The sequence below is a fragment of the Cyanistes caeruleus genome, chromosome 6, assembly GCF_971803275.1.
Source record: "Cyanistes caeruleus chromosome 6, bCyaCae1.hap1.1, whole genome shotgun sequence".
Lineage (NCBI taxonomy): Eukaryota > Metazoa > Chordata > Aves > Passeriformes > Paridae > Cyanistes > Cyanistes caeruleus.
The window spans coordinates 47,872,487-47,891,267 of record NC_141706.1 but is presented as its reverse complement, the minus strand read 5'-3'; the positions used below and the strand labels follow the sequence as shown (position 1 = coordinate 47,891,267).

Here is an 18,781-nt window from a genome sequence, read left to right as displayed (position 1 = left end):
ACTATTTGCTGGCAGTGAGACTTGCAGTCACTGCTTCTGAGAGCTCTGGCTCCTTCACACAGAGCCAGGTCTGCTCACTTCATTCTGCACAGGTAACACAACCCATCCAGGGTTACAACAGCAAAGCAGCAAAATGAGTCTTCACTGACGTCAGCAACAGTGCTGCCTTCTGTAACACCCAGGGCTGGATCCATGATAGAAACCCTGGAGCACAGGCACTTTGTGACAGTCTGCATATCCAAGTAAGAGACACCTGATGGCTGAAGTCTTCAGTAATAAAAAGAAATACCAATATTTCAGCATTTTGTGGTGTTGAACTGTGAAACTGTCTGTGACAGATGAACTGTTAAACACACAGATGCTTCTATAGGACCTACAAATTGTATGATGGATGGCTCATGATATTGCTATCTATCTTCATCATTTGCCTGAGATCAGAGGGCAGAAATGTAACAGAGAGAAGGTCATCTAGTACAATCTGAAAAAAGGAAAAAAAAAAAAAAGAAAAGAAAAGAAATATGACAGATGGTTATGGGAAGCCAGCAAACCTGACACCAGTTTTGCTGTGGCCAAGCACTGCAATTAGGTTTCAGACCAGAGACAAGAGGAAGAATAGAGCCCAAATCACACTTCCTTCAAAATAAATGTTGGAGTCTCTCTGGAAGAAAAATATGCTTATATTTGGCAGTTATATTTTTAAAGTCAGAGTCTAGTCAAGACACTCTGGTCTGGAGGTCAGTTATGTTATCTGAGACAGTTACTCAATAGGTATAAGCACAACTAGAGGCTTAAGGCTAGAGACACCTGAATGAAAGCTACAAAGATCAAACCCTACTTTCTTAGGGATAGAGTTCTTTCTTCATCCTGCTCAAGACCACACTTTCAAGCACCATGCTGGCAATATCCTGAAAGGCAAATCCTAGACTGGGGAGGCCACCACAAGCCCATGCTGCTTATCTCCAACACAGAGGTCTGTGAAGAGCCTCAGGAAGTCACAGCCAGTAACTTACTAAATAATAAACCTACGCAGAGGAGGATGAACTAACTTAGGTCAATGCTTTTAAACCAAGGTTACTTGTCTTCTTTCTCAGGTTTTTAAGTATTTTCTGCTAACTTTCACAATAAATTCATCCTCATGATGCAGTCAATGAATCCTGAGCTTTGTTTCAAAAGTGATGAAATCAACTACATCCTGCTTTTTCATTCCTTCATTTTTTTCCTGTTCAAAGCTATTCCAAGACTTTCACTGAAATATGCAAAGTTGTGCTTGCCTTAAGTGTAGAGTTTTAATTGATTAAATTACCACCCATGAAAAATTTTCACCACCTCCGTATGCATCCAAGACTTTGAAATGAACTAATGTTTGCAGATTTAAAAGCTTTTTCATCTGCAGACAGCTTTTAGCTAACTGGGATTTCAGTTAACACTTACATACCAGTAGAATTCAAGTTATGTGATTACTCTTAGGTTTTTTACTGAAAAGCCTAATTTCTCCCACAATCAGAGAAGTTATTTTGTGTCCCAAAATCTCTAAGGGTAGCAAAAGGCAACTGAAGTCCCAGACTCGTCTCCCAGCATTTGCCGAAGCCTTGGATGTCAGTACACAATGAAACACCTCCACAAAGATAAATTAAATCCAGCAAAATGTGCTCCCCTGTGTAAAGCTTGTTTCACAGGTACCCAAGCAGCCAATTTCAATCTGCCCCTCAGGGATCATTATTAAGATAACTGTAATTAAGGTTTTTCATCTAATCCTCAATGTTCTACAGCTGAGATTATTATACCAGCTCATGGGTAACAAGATTGCAACATAATAAAGCTATGTCCCTATATGCAGCTAACTCCACTGGAGATCAATAGTAGCCTTCTGTCAATGACAGGAAATAATTAGTATATTAGGCAGCTTGGATAGTGAAGAAAGAATCTCCTTCAGGACCTCTGACTCCTCCTGCCTTTGTTTTTCTGTTAACAATTTACATTGCAAAACAACAAATAAGCATAAAAGATGTCTCTTGATCCCTACTGACCCCAGATTCCTCCCTTAGGTAGCCCCAGACCTTCAGACTCAAAAATCAGCAAGAAAAAAGTTTTAAAATTCCAGTGCTGCCTGAATCTCACTGGCTGTTGGCATTCTCTCAGCTACCCACACTGTAAATATTTTATGACATAGATTTGCCCACCTAATGACTGTGATCTTAAAGGTAGCTTTTAGTCTAAGGTATATAAAAACAATACATTTAATCTTCAAAACAAAACGATTAGGCACATTTGATATGTAGACTGTGAGAATCCCATACCAGATTTTGATCTGCAATTATTGGCATAAATCAGAAGTAACCTCACTGAATTAAAATAATTTGCATTTATAAATGTTACAGCAAAGGAAGTCTAGTCTGAAAAATAGAAAATATTTACTCCAATCCTCATCTATTTATTCTCACCCAATAATGTAGGCTCCTCTTTACAAACTGTTCTCTATGTAGACAGCCTGGGAAATGAGCAATAACCACGCTGAGGACCCAGTAGGAATAAGGAGGCAACACAGTGTGTGCTCTGTGTGTGTGCTATGGCAAACAGCTCTTTGCTGTCTGGGAAAGCATCAAGTGAACTCTATCCCATCTTGTTAACACCATTACACCCCACTTGTCACACATCACTTTTAGATCAATGACTTAAAAGCACACATACATAACTCAGCTGAGTGCTGCAAAGAAGGCAGAGCGCACAAAACCCAGGTGGGACAAAAAACAGATTAAGGATTATTGCAAGCCAGAGATTCCATCTGGGACAGTGAGCCCAACATGGAAATCATATTCTCATAATCCACAGTGCAACAACAGACTCGTAGAGGATTGGAGGGAATGATCAAAGCCATCTGTGTGTTCACCCAGACTAGTGACTGGGTATCCTGTTGCAGATCAATTGCAATAGCTAAAAGACCAACCAGGTTTTTACAAGGATTTTTTTTCTCCCCTTCTCTGCAAAAGAACAGGTACTATCTGCATAACATTTGGCACCCAAAATACCTCATGCTGATGAAACCATAGTAGGTGTGAGATTATCAAAAGTATTTGGACAATACAATTGAGGACAGAAGTTTCATAACATTGTGCGGGAGGAAAAAATCCATTTAAAATAAAAATCCTCAAGCTCAGGATTATTTTTGCCTATCAAATCCAACTCAACATACATTTTCCATCGTCTTCCAAACTCAGTTCTGTACCATCTTCTGTGAAGAAGCTACTATAAGAAGAAAAGAATTTTTAAAGAGTAAAATTTATGGCTGAAGACTTTTGGTATTTTTCTGAGTTTTTACATTTACTGCTTCTTAAAACAAATAGGAGCATGTGCAGGATATTACAAAGAAAATGCTAAATTTAAAATTAATCAAATCCTTGAGGCACTTCACAATTTAGAATGCTTAATTTATTACCATACATTCAGTAGAAAGATGTGCTTACAGATCATCATCGACAAATGGAGCTTGGAGTGACAGAACAAACAGACTCTTATTCTGCTGTACAACACTTCTGTTTCTGCTGCCAGCTTACATCAGTGTCTTAACAGTGATCACACCCTGGATGTGCCACTGAAGGAAAAGTTTGAGGCTAAATCTCTCGTGGGGCAAAATACGTAGGACACAGTACCACTCACTCAGCTACTTTTAAGATGAAAAGTGAAAATTATTGCCATGACTACCAAAGAGTATCAAGTTAAAGAAAAATACTGTCAAAGGGAGCAGAGATCACAAGGAACAAAATTATGGCAAGAGCCTTCTGTGACATGATTATGAAAATGGCATAGCTGGTGAGCAGTGCCAGGAAGAGAATTAACTGCATGAACTGCTCAAAGGTTGATAACAGAGGCTGTAATCACTCCCACCTGTAAAAAGTCTCTCTCCTTCCATGCTATTGAAGTCTGTAGCTCAGCTGGACCATAGCTTATGTGCTGACAGCAGCCAGGTGTGCACAGATATCAATGACTGATTACAGCTCTCATTCTAAATGCTCCTTCTGCCAAGCTGTTGAAGCAATCGTAATTAAATTACTCACTAGAGACCTAGCTGCATTTTGGGGACCACAAAAGGATAAAGCTGGCTAGCTTTCATTATTAAAAAAAGGAAACACTTACATGTCAGGGCACCTTGAGAGGCTGAAAGGTACAGAAGAAGCAATTTCAAAAAGCACCTGTCACTCAAATTCCTTCTTTCTCCCCCAAAACAGGGACAGACAAATTTCTCCCTCTAATGTTGACAGCACTGCCCATTCCAGATGACTCCCAAAGGGAACACGGGGCAAACAAGCTCTTGATCTGCAGTCTGATTTGATGTTTAACAGCTGTTACTCAAGGGAGGGGAAATTCATACATTTTGGTATGCTGAGAAGAATGAGCATTCTGAAATCACTGAAGAGCAAAGGCAGTTATGTAGTGGGCTATTACTAAGCATCAGAAAAGTGCATGGTGCTTTAATAAGAAGTAGCACCAGATCCTTGCCCTAAAGATGTTACATTTCCTGGACCTGCAGGGCAAATGAAAGTAAACAGTGCTAAGACGGATGAAAGCAGAGTTCATAACCCAAATCATAGCGCTACAATTTACATCATGTACTAAAGTACACAGTTGCATTTCTCTTCTTTTTTTACCCTCATTCTCAGAGGATAAGGTCATTCACTGTCAGAAGACACCAAAGGCTTAAGTTAGGAACTCAAAATGAGCCATCAACCAGAAAACACTTGGTATAATTTGTGAAAGACCACTAAGAAAGCAAGAACAAAGCATGAGGAGAGAACTAAGAAGTAGGCAGAGTGTCTGACCTGTTGTAATGAACTATGATTCACTCAAGATAAATCAGAGGTGACTCTTGCTTCATGTAGGATGGATGTCTCTGTAGTATCAAAGGCAAATCCCCAAGCATGATGATATTTAAACAGCTGACTGGTTTAGCCATGCATGACTAATGAAGTCGATGCAGATTTATTTTCTACACACTAGCAACCTCTTGCTCTCTGACTCAGTAAGTGAGTAAGCTGGGCCCATTAGAAACAAATAGGTGATAATTAAATATGAACAATGAAGAGTGTTTCTGTAAGTAAATCAAGCTGAGTTTGTTGGCATTGACATTAAAGGAGGTCACGAATTCTGGACAAAAATTGGCCCAGATGGTGAAAACACAAAATAGTGAGACAAAGGGAATAGGGTTCATCTCCCAACTGGAGGTCTGAATCCTGCAATGGAGAGCACAAGCTTTAACTGCTCAGTGACTCACAAAGTAAGTTTGGGGTGCAAACGGCTTAAGAGCACATCAGAATAAAGACATCATCATAAAGGAAGGGTTACTTATTTAGCCATTTGCCCTGCTATAGTCTCTTCTAATTACTATTCTGCTTGGTACTAAAGCAGGTGTGAAGGAAACCAGTTCTGCCACTGCACCCAGTTTACAGACTATGCTCCAGAAGCATCAATACACTTTCATACTCGTTCACTTACTTTGTAAGGTGCAAAAAAGAAGGGCATTAATGAAGAGGGATGGGCCTTCTCTGACAACCTTGGTATCTCACACACATGGGGCTAAGGCCAGCTTCAGTCTTCCTTCATCAATCAAAAACACTCTTTACTCTAAAGTATTGCTCTTAGACATTTTTTGATAATTTTGATATACTTCCTTTTATTTCAAGTAAAAAAAAAATTGGTTAGTAAGGCTCACTCTCTATGATTACATAACTGAAGTTATCAAAAGCTTTTCTTGTGATGGTGCTAAGTTGATGAACAATGGAACAAAGTCACCATTAACTCCCCTTCCCTCTAATCCTTCCCTCCTCCAAATGTGATTCACATAAAGACAGTAGAAGCTTATAGGTTATGCATCACCTGGAAAGGGATTAGGAAAAAAATATAACTTACTGCACAAAAAAAAAACCCCAACAGCCCTGTACATTACTCCTCTCCCAGACCAAAAAAAAAAAGCATCACTCAGCCAAGCAATCTCACTGGAAGGTTACTTATCAACAGGATCCTTGAAAAGCATGGAGACCTGAGGCATATGAAGATACCAACATAGGAGGACAAAAAGCTCTGGCTGCCTTTTCTCTTTACCCGTCAAAAGTCAGCAGATGGATTTAACTGTTTCAACAACAACATAAAGCCTGTTTGAAAAGTGCTTTACACTGTGCTTTCACTAGTCATTGCTGCAAATCATAAATTTTTCACGGGCAAACACCTCCACTAATACATATTTGTGCTACCCTGGCAATTGCTCTTGGAAAGCTTGACCCCCAGTGTTTACTCATCTGCATGAAGCACTGAGTAAAAAGCAGCATTTTCTATGATCTAATTTGACATGCATATATCATTTTCATTAGCTAGATTGCCAATGCCTTCTCTTATGCATTCTCTCTGTGCAGAAAATGTTATTGTTTGATCAGATAGACAAGAATGTCTATTCCCAAAAAAACCCAAACATAAATGACACCTACAGATAGTTAATTTGAGATAGTCTAGGAGATCATCAAGAATAATTGAAGAGAACACCATACTTTCCATTTATCTGTCTCAGAGGCACAGATACATTCTTCAGAGAACACATGAAAATGCAAATTTCCAGTGTGGACATCTGACTTAACAGAAACAGAAAGGCAAAATATGTATAATAAGTCAGCCTTTTGCTAACTTCATTCTGTAAAACTAGACCTATTCTATTTACTTCAGTACTTCTTATTTACACCAGTGGGAGACCACCAACTGCTCATAAGGTAGAAATAGCCATCAACTAAATTAATAAATAGACTGCTTTGGCCAAAAAAAGTTCCACCAAAGACCCTAATGCATTTCTAAATTAAAGGCCTCAGGTTACACTGGAGGTATCTCCCCCTGCCATTACTTGCACTAAAATCCAATCTAAAGTATTTGATTCAATTGTTAGATGCCTGTACTTTGATTATCTAAAAGGTAGGAAAGAACAGGACTTCTCAACTACACACCCACAATGTATCCTAACAGTATCAGAAGTCAGAAGTAGAATTCTATTTCCAATCTCGTGATATGTGATAAAGACAAAATCAAACAAAAAAACATAACCCACAAAAAAAGGTGTTATACGCACTTTTTGAAGCTCCAGGATGAAGTCTTGTCATGTTCCAGAAGAAGTCCACATGACTTACCTTTCCAGATAATTTTGAAACCCACATATTTCTGTGTGCATTTGTAAATTACCAGCCAGGCCTGGTAACTGGATGATAACTGGTTCCTACGCTGCCCACAACACACCCACTCATTTCAAGCTCCTTTCTCTGCATTATTTCCAGCTGCCAGCTCTAAAAAGCAGCAAGAAATCTCCAATTACAGACACAGGAACCTGGCTCTTCCTGATGCTTCAGGGCCTGTTCTAAGCCATTAGCAACAGCTTAACAAGGGCACTGCAATGTTCTGGAGTTGTGAAGCCAAACACATTGGAAACAAACCCCACAGTATCAATAATATAAGAGGTTTCCTGGATATGTATTTAAATGCAACCCAACAGAATTCAAAGTAGTGTTTCTTTCACACGTTTGTGTGCTATGCTTAGCAAGTCTAAACTGATTGACTGAACAAGTAGTTTCAGAGTGGGAAAGTGGGTGTCCAATTGATAAAAGCAAACCAAAACAAAAACGCAGAAAATTGGCACCAGATCTTGTGACTCCAACATGAAATGTTTCTTCTGGACCCAAAGGAAACATTCTGAATTCCAAAGCAACCCAAAACCAGACATAGCATTACAGCCTATAAATCTGTGTCAGTAGTACCTTGTTTATACATCCCCTGTCAAAGTCTGACTGCTGATTGGCCTTCCCAATATCTGAGAGAAATATGCTGTAAGGAATGGGAGACCAACACAGACAGCACTACACGTTATGAATGACTCAGAAAAGCAGGCATTTTGGCCTTCAGCAGAAACGGATTGTCACCATATGCTACACAGCTTGTCATATGTGCCATCAATTCAGTCATGTCTCAGGCTTTTAGGGGAAGGGTGCAGATATGACAGTGCTGTGGTACCAGTATTGCATGGACCTTGCTGGTACCACTAATGAAGTCTACCACAAATGCCTCAATGAAGAGCAGTTTTTTTCTTAAAAAAAGTTATTAAAATTACAGTAGGTGAAACAAATTATTGAAGCCTACTGTTATGCTTACTAGAGCACTCACGATGTATTCCTTTGTTCCCTGCCTTGGAGCAAGTGAAGGAGAAGGGGGCAGTCACCTCAAGTAAGAGAAGCAGGCAGACAGTAGAGTTGAAGTGATCTGTTCCCTCCAGGCAGGAGCAAAGGCCAAATCATGATGAGCAGAGGGAATGTCAAAAAGCTGATTATCTGGCCCCTAAAGGCAGACTTATGGGGTTTGTTCAATTATTTTATCAGAGATCATAGTAGTAATTGGCCGAGATGATACAAGGTTTTGAGATTAGGCAAATCAATACACCAAGAAGCACAATGGCTCTGCTGTGTATTTAACTCATCTCTGGTTTTAAGTGAACGTTCTCTCAAACACTAGCCAGCACTTTAACATACAGCTGGCATTTCAGTAGAAGACTATCTAGAACACTACTCATTTTATATGCATTCCATGTATTTTGCACCAAGTTTTGAATGAAAATCTCAAAGCATAATTCAGTACACAAAACCTAGACACTTTTTACCTATGAAAATATTACATACAATATTTTCAAGTCATTCCTGGTTTCTCTAAACATCATTACCATGATTAATTAACATCAATTATCACCATTGGACTGGTGACGTTAGCTTTCAAAAAGAAGAGCGAAAAAAAAACAACAAGCCAACCCCCAAGAAAAACCAGCCAAACAAAACCAATACCTGCTGAATTGCATATTTTCATTTTAAGGAGAAAAGAGATAAACTGCTGTAGCTTGAAAAAATTTCCAAGAATAGAAGTTTGGATTTGACTTTGGGAAAATTGCATTCTATTGAAAGAACAATGAAACATGTTCTCAGTGCTCTCACATATTAGAACTCACTGAACTCACTGAAAAGTCTACTTACGATCATTACACTGGCTCCCAGAATATGAAGTCATGGAGCAATCACAGGTGAAGCCTTCCCACTGCTGATTACAGATGCCCTGATTCGCACAGGAATCTTCCTGGCAGGTAGTACTCGGTCCTGGAGAAAGGATGACAAGGAAAGAGTGAAATAAAGCTGATTCACCTTGGTCAGGCCCACAAAAGCTTCAATTAATCACTACCATTACCATCAGGGATCCTCATGCAGAAGAGAGAAAGCACTAACCAAACACTGTTCCACTCCTAGACGTGCAAGAAACTCAGGTAAAAAGAGCACAAAGACAAATGTACATATCACAACAAAACAGCAAACTATAACACAAAGCAAGGAAGAGGGAACAGCAACATATTCCCTCTTAGGCAGACTCAACTTGCATGTTCCAAACTTGCTCAAAGAATTTTACAGTAAAATAGGGGGTGATGCCAGGCCAACAGACATAGCCAGGTTGTTGTGCCTCCCTAAATGTTTGATCCCCTTATAGAAATGAATGCTAATTAATAGGCCAATGAAGAATGCATCACCACACCCAAAGAACCCTGATAATGTGGATTCAAACTGAAGTTTTGAGGCCCCCGCTGGTTACAACTTGGCTTTATAGGCTAATAACAGTCAGACAAACAAAAAAACAAACACTCTGAACTATTGCATAGGCTCCTCTGGAAACATTATAATAAAGTCCTCAGAAAGGCATGACATTTATCCACAACAATTGTCTTTTTGGACTGCTTTCCATGCTGTTGGTGGAAGCAGAGAAGGAAGCAGTCACTACTTATAGATTTGTAGCTAAGAGTTGCTATCCTACTCAGACAAGCCTTGCAAAGACAAAATCCAAGCAACAGGCAAAAAAATAATCTTCAGATCAGACAGACTCTGAATGACAGCCACTATGTCATCCACAAGGAGGTATCTGGATTCTGAATCATCTGAGTGATTGTGTGAAGCTGCAAGCCATAGATTACAAGAACATGAGTTTACAAGTTACTTCCTGGGAAAGTATTTTATATTCAGCGTTCTAGACAAAGGTATGTCACTTCTGTTGCACAAGATTTTAAATGAAATGTACATATACATTTGACATAATTACTATGCTATATCCTGTATGTGTTGGAAAAGATGAAATTAAAGAAATAAAGCAGATAATAAAGGATCAAGTGGCTAGGCTGCCTGAGATCACCTCATTAACCACTTCTAGTCTAGGAGAATACTATAAGGGCAAAGAAACAACTGTTCAACCCATCCCAGCATCTTTCTTCACCGTCTTTGCTAGCAACAGCAACTCCACAAGACTCAATCCTTCTTATTTCTTCATGACATCAACACCACCATCTGTATGTTATGGATTAGATAGGACAGACCAAAGTGGAGACAGCATTTTTAAATATTTTAACATAAAACGAAACCCTTCAACCTCCATCGGACGCCATCCATAGTGATTTCACTAAATACCATCATTATTCAACGTCTTTGATATTGAGATTGCACACTGATCACCTCCATATTTACAAGCCCTTGTAGAACCCACATCAAATTGGAAGTCCCATGTCAGGCTCTGATCCTCCCAATAATTCAAAGACCAAGCCAGGAATGGACCTTTAAAGCTATGGTGCACAGTTTCTACTCTCCCCACCAGATCATCTTTCTTCACTGAAAGAACAGAATGGATGAATTTCAGTAGGTTTTCAGCTATCTGCATTTCTTTACGTCTCTCCTGAACTGAGAATGAACATGTGCCTTGGTAAGCAGTGTTTGACTGAATGTTAACTAAAACCTGAGCTTTTTCCAGAATTTATTACAGCATTAAAAAACCAAAACCAAACAAACCCCAAAACCTCTAGGTAGAAGTGTAAGTGTGGTTAATAGAAGACTACAAAAAAAAAATCCCTGAAGGAAAGTTCACCAATTGAAAAGAAGCAACAGCAGCAGACACAGCAAGAAAACCCCTTGCTGCCGTGCTGAAGGAAAGTTGAGCAGCATTTTTCAACACTTTTCTCCTCCCCTTTGCCTCTTCTTCCCACCCACCTGACTCTCATGTGTGGCCATATGAATCCCAATGGCCTCAGTGGCACAGTGTGAAATGAATAGATCACTTCTAGGTTAGAGCAGAGCTGACAGACATTCCAGCGTGGGCTGGCAGGCACATGTATGTACAGGCCTCCCTCCTGCCTTGACTCTTATAAAAATCATGGAGATTAATATATATACATGTGCATCAGGTTGTGGTCTTGCTTCAGATTTACACTTCAGGTGGACACTTGCTTCAGATTTACTCTGGCCAAGCAGAAGAAGGGATAACATCTAACAATCTAAATTAGAATATTAGTTGTCATTTTGCCAATATTGTCTAAATTATCTGAGAATAAGGAATGAGGAACTGATACCTCTCCTGCACATTACTATACCACTAACCTCAAACATGAATGCCAATACTCCTAGAGGTATAAAAAAGCAAGAGACCTATATTTTAAAAATTAAACCAGAAAGCAACTGGGACTCTATGCAAACTTGCTACATCATCAACTATAAAGACTATTACACAGAAGCAAAGTAGAACACCATTTTCAACAGCATTTCTCCACTTTCCTACGTTCTTCTGAGAATGCTTTAATCAGTAACTGGACTTGACAATGGGCATATCCTTTGCCTAGATGCCTCAAGAGAAAGGACACTATTCAAGGAATAAGACTGCATGAGGCCCAGTACCTGTGCCTTGAGGTCTTCATATGATAGAGCCCAGAGAACCAAAGTACTTGAATTCATGGCCTGTATTATGGTGTCTGAATTGTATTTAACAGAAACCAACTGTGAAGATGGGAACAGCACTTTCAGCAGCCAGAGGTGGAAAAAAAAAAAGAAAAAGAAAAAAAGGACAATGATGAGGAATTTTGAAAGCCTGACAATACCACAAGGAAGCTTGAAGCCTGACCTGCCATCTTTAGAGTCAGTCGTGACAGCACAGCACAGATGCTGGGTACTTGGCCTCACTTCTTAGTACTATGGGCCATTTGAATCATAAAAGGATCTTTGTCTATAGAGTTCATCTCCTCCTGCTGCTAACAGTCATTGCCTGATGTCATAATCCTCTGTGGCAACAGAATTTTCTTCAGAGCAACTAATAGGGATGTCACAGGGAATTAGGATTTTGGATTAGGGAGCAAAGTGACAGAAGCACAGGAAGGATTATAAAACATGAAGATTGTGTTACCACTCACATGCCCTTTAGTGCTAACTAACAAGGAAAGAAGATGACAAACAACTTATATATAAAGCAGTAGAATTGTTTCTAAATTACCAGTGCCATCAGGACTCAGGTCTATTTTTAATCTCATTCCTCTGGCAACACTAAGAGCAGACAAAATATTTAAAAGCAAAGTTTCAGAACTAGTCTTCACATAATAATCTGAGATACCTCTGATTTTCTTGTCTGTCTGTAGCTGAGCCTGGTGCATTGCCTTCTTCGTGCCACACTGGAAAGAGGAATAGGTGGGCAGTAGATATCAAGTAAAAGTGAAAAGTCCCCAGTGTGGAAAAGCAACCCTGCTAGCAGAAGCATGACTTGATGTGTCTCTTCCTGTCCAGGCTACGCCTACCAACAAAGGCATCTCCTTTGGAACGTGAAATGGCAAACCAGGATTCTTCAATATCCTTTTTATGTCTGCATCTCTAATATTTACAGCTCAGTATCCAAGGACTTGCAGGATCTGAGATTTGCTGGGTCTCCCTCCCTGGGAAAGAGACCAATACTACATTTTTTTTCACCTACCTATCCAGATGTATTGTTTGTCTATTAGTTTTTTTACTAAGAATTTGAAGAAAATCGCTTTTGAAGAGTATAATAGCCTGATCTCGTATCTGTATTCTGCTTAGACAAATTGCTTTGTCTACCCTCTTCCCTACAGTATCAGTTGTATGGTACATTTCTCTTTGCCCTGAAATTAAAAAAAAATAATAATTCTACTGTTACATGTTGCTAAAACTTCCATGTTTCACTGGCAAGAAAAGTCATTCCTTCTGTATCGTTTGAAAGCTCTTTGAAGGAAAAGGAACTTGAGAAATAAAAGACAGTATTGTGTTTATTGTTCTTTCAAGTTACACGTGGAATCAGTTTATATAGCAGGATTATAATACAACTGCCTCATGCTTTGATCACAACTAGCAATAAATATTAGGATAACCAAGACATTATTGGTCTTACACATAACACCTTTCTCCACACATCTAAAATTTACTCTTTTTGAAGGGAGTCAACCATTTTTGTCAATATTATTGTCTCAATATGATCAGCAACAGGGTAAGTTCATGACAGTTTGGTTCCATTTTCATTCTTCATCTCCCTAAATGCTCTCATCGTTTCCCTTGTATCTTCAGAGATGTTAGGAAGCAATAGGAAAGTAATATACACAAGACATCTTTACAGCCTTTGCAGAATAAGGTCCTTCTTCAGTCCTACAGTTCCTAAATTACAAATGCCACCCAGCACTGAAATATCTCTACCACTACAAGTCAGACATTACAATCAAATTACACCTTTGATAAATCTATACTCTACTTCTGCCAGCATTCCTCTTTCATAACCAGAGATAGTCAGCCGTTTTAAATTCAATCTGCAATAGAGTTCTGCTCAGAGGGGCATCAGGTCTTGGAAACCATATGCACCAGGCAGAAAATAAACCTGTTCCAGGACTCACTCTTCCTGCAGGTTAAGTAGGAAACAAAGTTATGCCCAATAGTTTTCCAGTGTTAGAATGATTTAGAAAACAAGATTTATCCTGAGTATAAATTAAGTCTGATTCTCATGGAACCATCACTTTATGGGATGGACCATACCACATATACAGTAACTGCCAAATACATACTGGTGGAATGTCAGCATTTACTTTGCACAAATGCAAGAAACTAAATTATAGTCAGAGTTCAGTGCATGATTCAGAAAGTTAGATCCCGTATTTTGAGTCACAGATAGCAGAAAGCAGGAATATCACAGACTAATATAGCAAACCAGAACCAAAAACCAAACAGATTTTCAAGGATTGCAAGGCCAGCTCTTCAAGCTCTCAGTTTCATACTTTGTTAAGAACTCATCATCCCTTTCATCACCTAAATAAGGTTAGGCATCTGTCAGGTTCCATATTTAAAGTTACTCATTGTCAGAAATAACTCAAAAGCCAGCATTCTTCTGTCCTCTGAAAAATGTAGCCATTTTTTTCAGTGCCTCAACAGAGCCTGAATACTTCACCCACCTGACATAAGTCATGGTGCTGAGTCCTTTTGTTCCAAATAAGTGGCTGGTCTGAAAACTTCAGGAACTGGGACTAGTTAAAATAACAAATATGCACAAATGTGCTTTCTCCCACAGAAAGCACATCTTTCTCAAGGTTAGAGAAGAAGGGAATCAAGCAGTAATGGCAATCCATAGAAATGGGTCTGCATAGTGGTGGGATTTCATTCCCCTCAAAGAAAGCTGTCATATACCCTCTTCCTCTCCCTTGTCACCCTTCCACTCTCCAGTTCTAAGTAACCTAAAAGTTCATGAGTAACATGCTTATACACATGCTGGTGAGGGAAGAACAAACAAAAGGCCGAAAGAAAAATCCCAACCACAGAACAAAAAATCAACTGCGTAAAAGGGAGTATGCCTGCACACAGAAAGCAACAAGGGACAGGGAGATGCAAATGAAGCAGAGGAAAGAAACAGCATTTGGACATTCAGACACAGAAACTAAAAGCATAAAGGAAAATTGAAAGGGTTATACATGAACAAGAAAAAACAGAGTACATTGGATAAACATCCTTTCTCACTGCAAATCACAGCAATATAAATGAATCACAGAATAGTCTGATTTGGAAGGGATCCCACAAGGATCATCAAGTCCAGCTCTTAAGTATGAGGCATCATGGCCTCTCCTGAAATAGCCAAACCTATTTAGCAAAGGTTGGTTTCCTGAAAAGCCAATAATCCACTTTATGCACTCAAGCCAAATGCTTCCCCTTAGGCTTCAATGCAATCAGATGTCATTATCTGAAGGGAAAATATTCCTACAGGGCTAAGACTTCTGTAAAAAACTGAGCTTGAGATGGAATAATCTTCACAGCTGTAATATTCCTTTGCTTCAGAGGACTCTGTAAAAATCAAAACAATAGATCTGTTTGTTCCAGAACTTCCTGTTCATGATGCATCCACTTCAATAAACATCAAAAATTAAGCTCAGGAATTCCTGAGCATTTTGAATTCTGATGGATACATAACTGACTACAGAGAACAACAGTGGCTGTGGCAAGAGAGACACAATATTTGCTGATGTCTAATGTAAGTCCCAAAAGCATTGCCACAATTTGACTGGATGGCACCAAATCTTAATCCTAAAGTTATTTATACTCCAGTGTACTCCCAGGACACTTTTTTCCCATCTCATTGGTCCCAGTCCACATATATTTCCTATCTTTTCAAATGTCATCTTTTACCCCTTTCATTTACATAAACTTCAGAAATCCCCTAGGGGCAGCATCTCTCTATATCACTGCTTCTGTCAGACAGAATACTTCAACTTTTTACAGTTGGGAACAGGTCAGAGATGCCAAAAAAAACATAGTTGCAGTCAGATGCTCCACATGCATAAAGAAAAATACAACACATTAACTTCTGTCTACCTAAAGACTGTCAGATATTTCAGAGTCAATGTCTCATATGGATCCAATTGCTAAAATTATCTCAGACTGTCAGTATCACTACCTGTTGGGTGAGAGGGTATCTCTTAATATGTTCCTGTCAAAAACTGCTACAGTGATAAACTGTTTACCTATTAAAACATCCTTACTCCTCCAAATTTATTTTTATCCTTTTCTACTGAGCTGTAGAACACCAAACTATACCTAAAAACACGGATTATATCCTGAAGGAAATGCAATGCTTATACCTGCAATACAGAACAAGAAAATTTTAATTTGAAAATGGCATGTATTGCATTAAATGAGATCAGCAATAGCAGCAGGTCTTCACAGTAAACATAGCAAACAGAAAAGGAGTTTATGAATCCTGTGATTCAAGCTACAAAACCTTAATTCCAGAGATATGTAAAATGTCTGGAAGTCTCTATGCCAGAGGATGAAACAGGAACATTCTATGGGTTTGTCTGGTAACAGAACCTTAGACATAAAGTGGCTTAGACATAAAATTTCAAGGTGACTAAGATGATGCCATAACAGAAGCCATCTGTAGCTGCAGAACTCCTAAACGGAGACACATTGTTCAACACCTCTGACCTGCCCTTATACCTGAGACTATTGTCTCCTTTTCCATTAAAAAGGAGGAGCAATTTTTAAACTTTCATGGCATCCCAGAATAAATTAATCTGTACTCTATATTGAGGTCTTTACAGATAAATTGGGAAGTACACTTTCATTATCATATTCAAAAGGATTCACTTTCAATGCCATGGAAAACGTCTCTCTGTTTATACTAGTATCAAAACCTATTAGTTTCTAATAGGCACGTTTCCTTACTTATGTCCCAGGCAAAAAGTCTACAGGGTCTCTGAGAATACCTGATTTCCCTCTTATTCTCACAAGTGCTACTCAACCTGCTCTCTTGTTCTGTGACTCTGATGACCCTCCTACAAAAACAAACCTTTCCTGCCCAGATTATGGCTTCTAAAAAGCCATTCTATATATTAAGAGAGCTTGTAGTTTAGAGATTTTGGTGATTTTTTTTTTTGTTGTTGTTTTATTTTAAAACTGAAATTTCAGAAAATTATTTCTGTGGAGTTTTTTTCTAAAATGTAAATGAAAAAAAACCCCAAAAAATCGCCCAGTTTTTACCTCCTGATCTCCCTCCTTAAGATCAGTACTAAAGAAACAAAGTCAGTTTTCTGTTTCTTAAAGCTCTGAGGGCCTTTTATGTTTTGATGCACTGCAGCTATTTGCCTGATCATTAGGCTTTCCAGGAAATCAACTGCTTTTATGGCTATTCAGAGATTGACACAGCCAAACCCCCCAGGTTTGACAGAAGCAGCTCCATTGTTTGGCATGTTCTTCTTCAACCTAGAATCCCCCTCCAGAGATGCTGGTTTGCCATCCTGTTCCTGTCTTAGAGGTGTGATTGCATCCAGTAAAAGGCACCAAATGTTACATAAAAGCATCTTTCATTGAAACAAGTAATGGAGAAAACAACCTTCTCTACCTTGCAGGTCAGCTTTGGTCAACTCAACTTTGTTAGCAAAAAAAAAAAAAAAAAAGCAAAGACAATAAACAACAGGTTAGTATAAAAGCAGATAAACCAGGGTAACATCACTTTGAATAAATAAAAGCAACTGGTATAATTATCAGAGCCAACATGCATAATCAAAGCACACACAAATGACAACGTAAGCAACAAGGGCACAGAGGGACAATGACTACATTAATGCAACCAACAGATAACTAAACCAAACAAAAAGAGAAGAAATGCATTTCATTTGTGCACACAAAATCACGAAACTTACAGATAGTACAAAGAGAGGAAAAAATATCACATTATTTAACCCATCTCTCAGCATTTACAATAATTTTAGAGACATTTTTTCTTATTTTAGAAATACATAGAATCCATTTAAGTAAAAAAATCTATTTGACGTTCAGTACCTCAGTCAAGCATATATCTAGTTTGTTCAGTTTTTGTCTAAAGTGGATTCATTTCCAGAAAACCACAGAGGACTGATAACTCTATAAGACTTTAAAATTTTCTGTTTATCCAAAGAACTGAACTTGACACTGGATATAAGTAACAGTAATACCTTGCCCCCTCACAAGCTGTCACCTGCTCATGGATTTCAACACATCCTTAAAAAAAAACTTACATCAACAGGCATGCAGACAGCTCAGGCTTTAGACCCACATAGTCTTAATGAGTCACCAGAGCAACCAAAAAAGCAGAGTACCAGCTCATTATTTCACCTAGGTCAGAATGATCTTGTTATCTGTGGTCAAATCATATTTCACATGGCAAAAGAAAATCATAGATCTACTAAGTCTAACTGTCTAAAGATCCAAATACAGTTTCTGAAGAGTGAGAAGCATTAAAAGCAAAACAATACCACTAATGCTCTTCCATGGAGGCACAGGGTTTTTTATTTTTTCTTAAATTTTGTTTGGGCTTTTTGTTCTGTTTTTGCTTATTTTGTTTGTTTGGTTTGGTGTTTTTAATGCAATTTACAAGGAAGCCACATAGATTTTCAGTGTGTTATACCCTGATTCTAAGTTTTCTCTTTCAGAATGGAAAAAGTAGAGGACAAAGATGGGGGCACAGGCAGCAGCTCCTGAATCCCCTCCTCCTGAAGGTTAAATATTTCTATTACATAGCACAATAGGAACAAAACACCAAATCATCTACCTCATTGCTCAAAAGATGGTTATTTAAGAAGTGCATACTTACCTTCTTAACCTGTTCTTAAAAAGTTCTAATATCACAGCTGATCCTGAAGAAAGATTGGTAGTTCTCCTTTCCCCATTATCTCCTTTTACATTTTCAACCCAATAAATTAGAACTGACACGTGCAGATGCCATTTCCTGTGTTTTCTAAGAATTTTAACATTTTGAATCTTTGCTGTTTTACAGCCCATGAATGACTCAGGATAGCAATTATCTTCCCTTTTGAGACAGTCAGAATTTTCTCTTTTGAAACTGCTTTACTACATAAAGCTATAAAATCTCATTTTCGTTAAACAAAATTCAAAAAAAGGGGAAAGGAGTAGAA

At 38.6% G+C, this 18,781-nt stretch overlaps 1 protein-coding gene and 1 long non-coding RNA gene across 4 annotated transcripts in view; one reads left to right on the top strand and one right to left on the bottom strand.

Moving 5' to 3' along the window:
- The window catches only part of NRXN3 (neurexin 3), a 972,437-nt gene that overhangs the window by 506,361 nt on the left and 447,295 nt on the right, over positions 1-18,781 (bottom strand). For all 3 annotated transcript variants that reach the window (XM_086893498.1, XM_086893497.1, XM_086893499.1), the window contains one exon: positions 9,036-9,155. In XM_086893498.1, coding sequence (XP_086749624.1) covers positions 9,036-9,155 — 120 coding nt within the window. The remainder of the gene's footprint in view (positions 1-9,035; positions 9,156-18,781) is intronic.
- LOC111929936 (uncharacterized) lies at positions 12,290-12,711 on the top strand. The gene is made up of 3 exons (XR_002864953.2): positions 12,290-12,364; positions 12,488-12,536; positions 12,633-12,711. It is a non-coding gene; the product is annotated as an uncharacterized LOC111929936 (long non-coding RNA).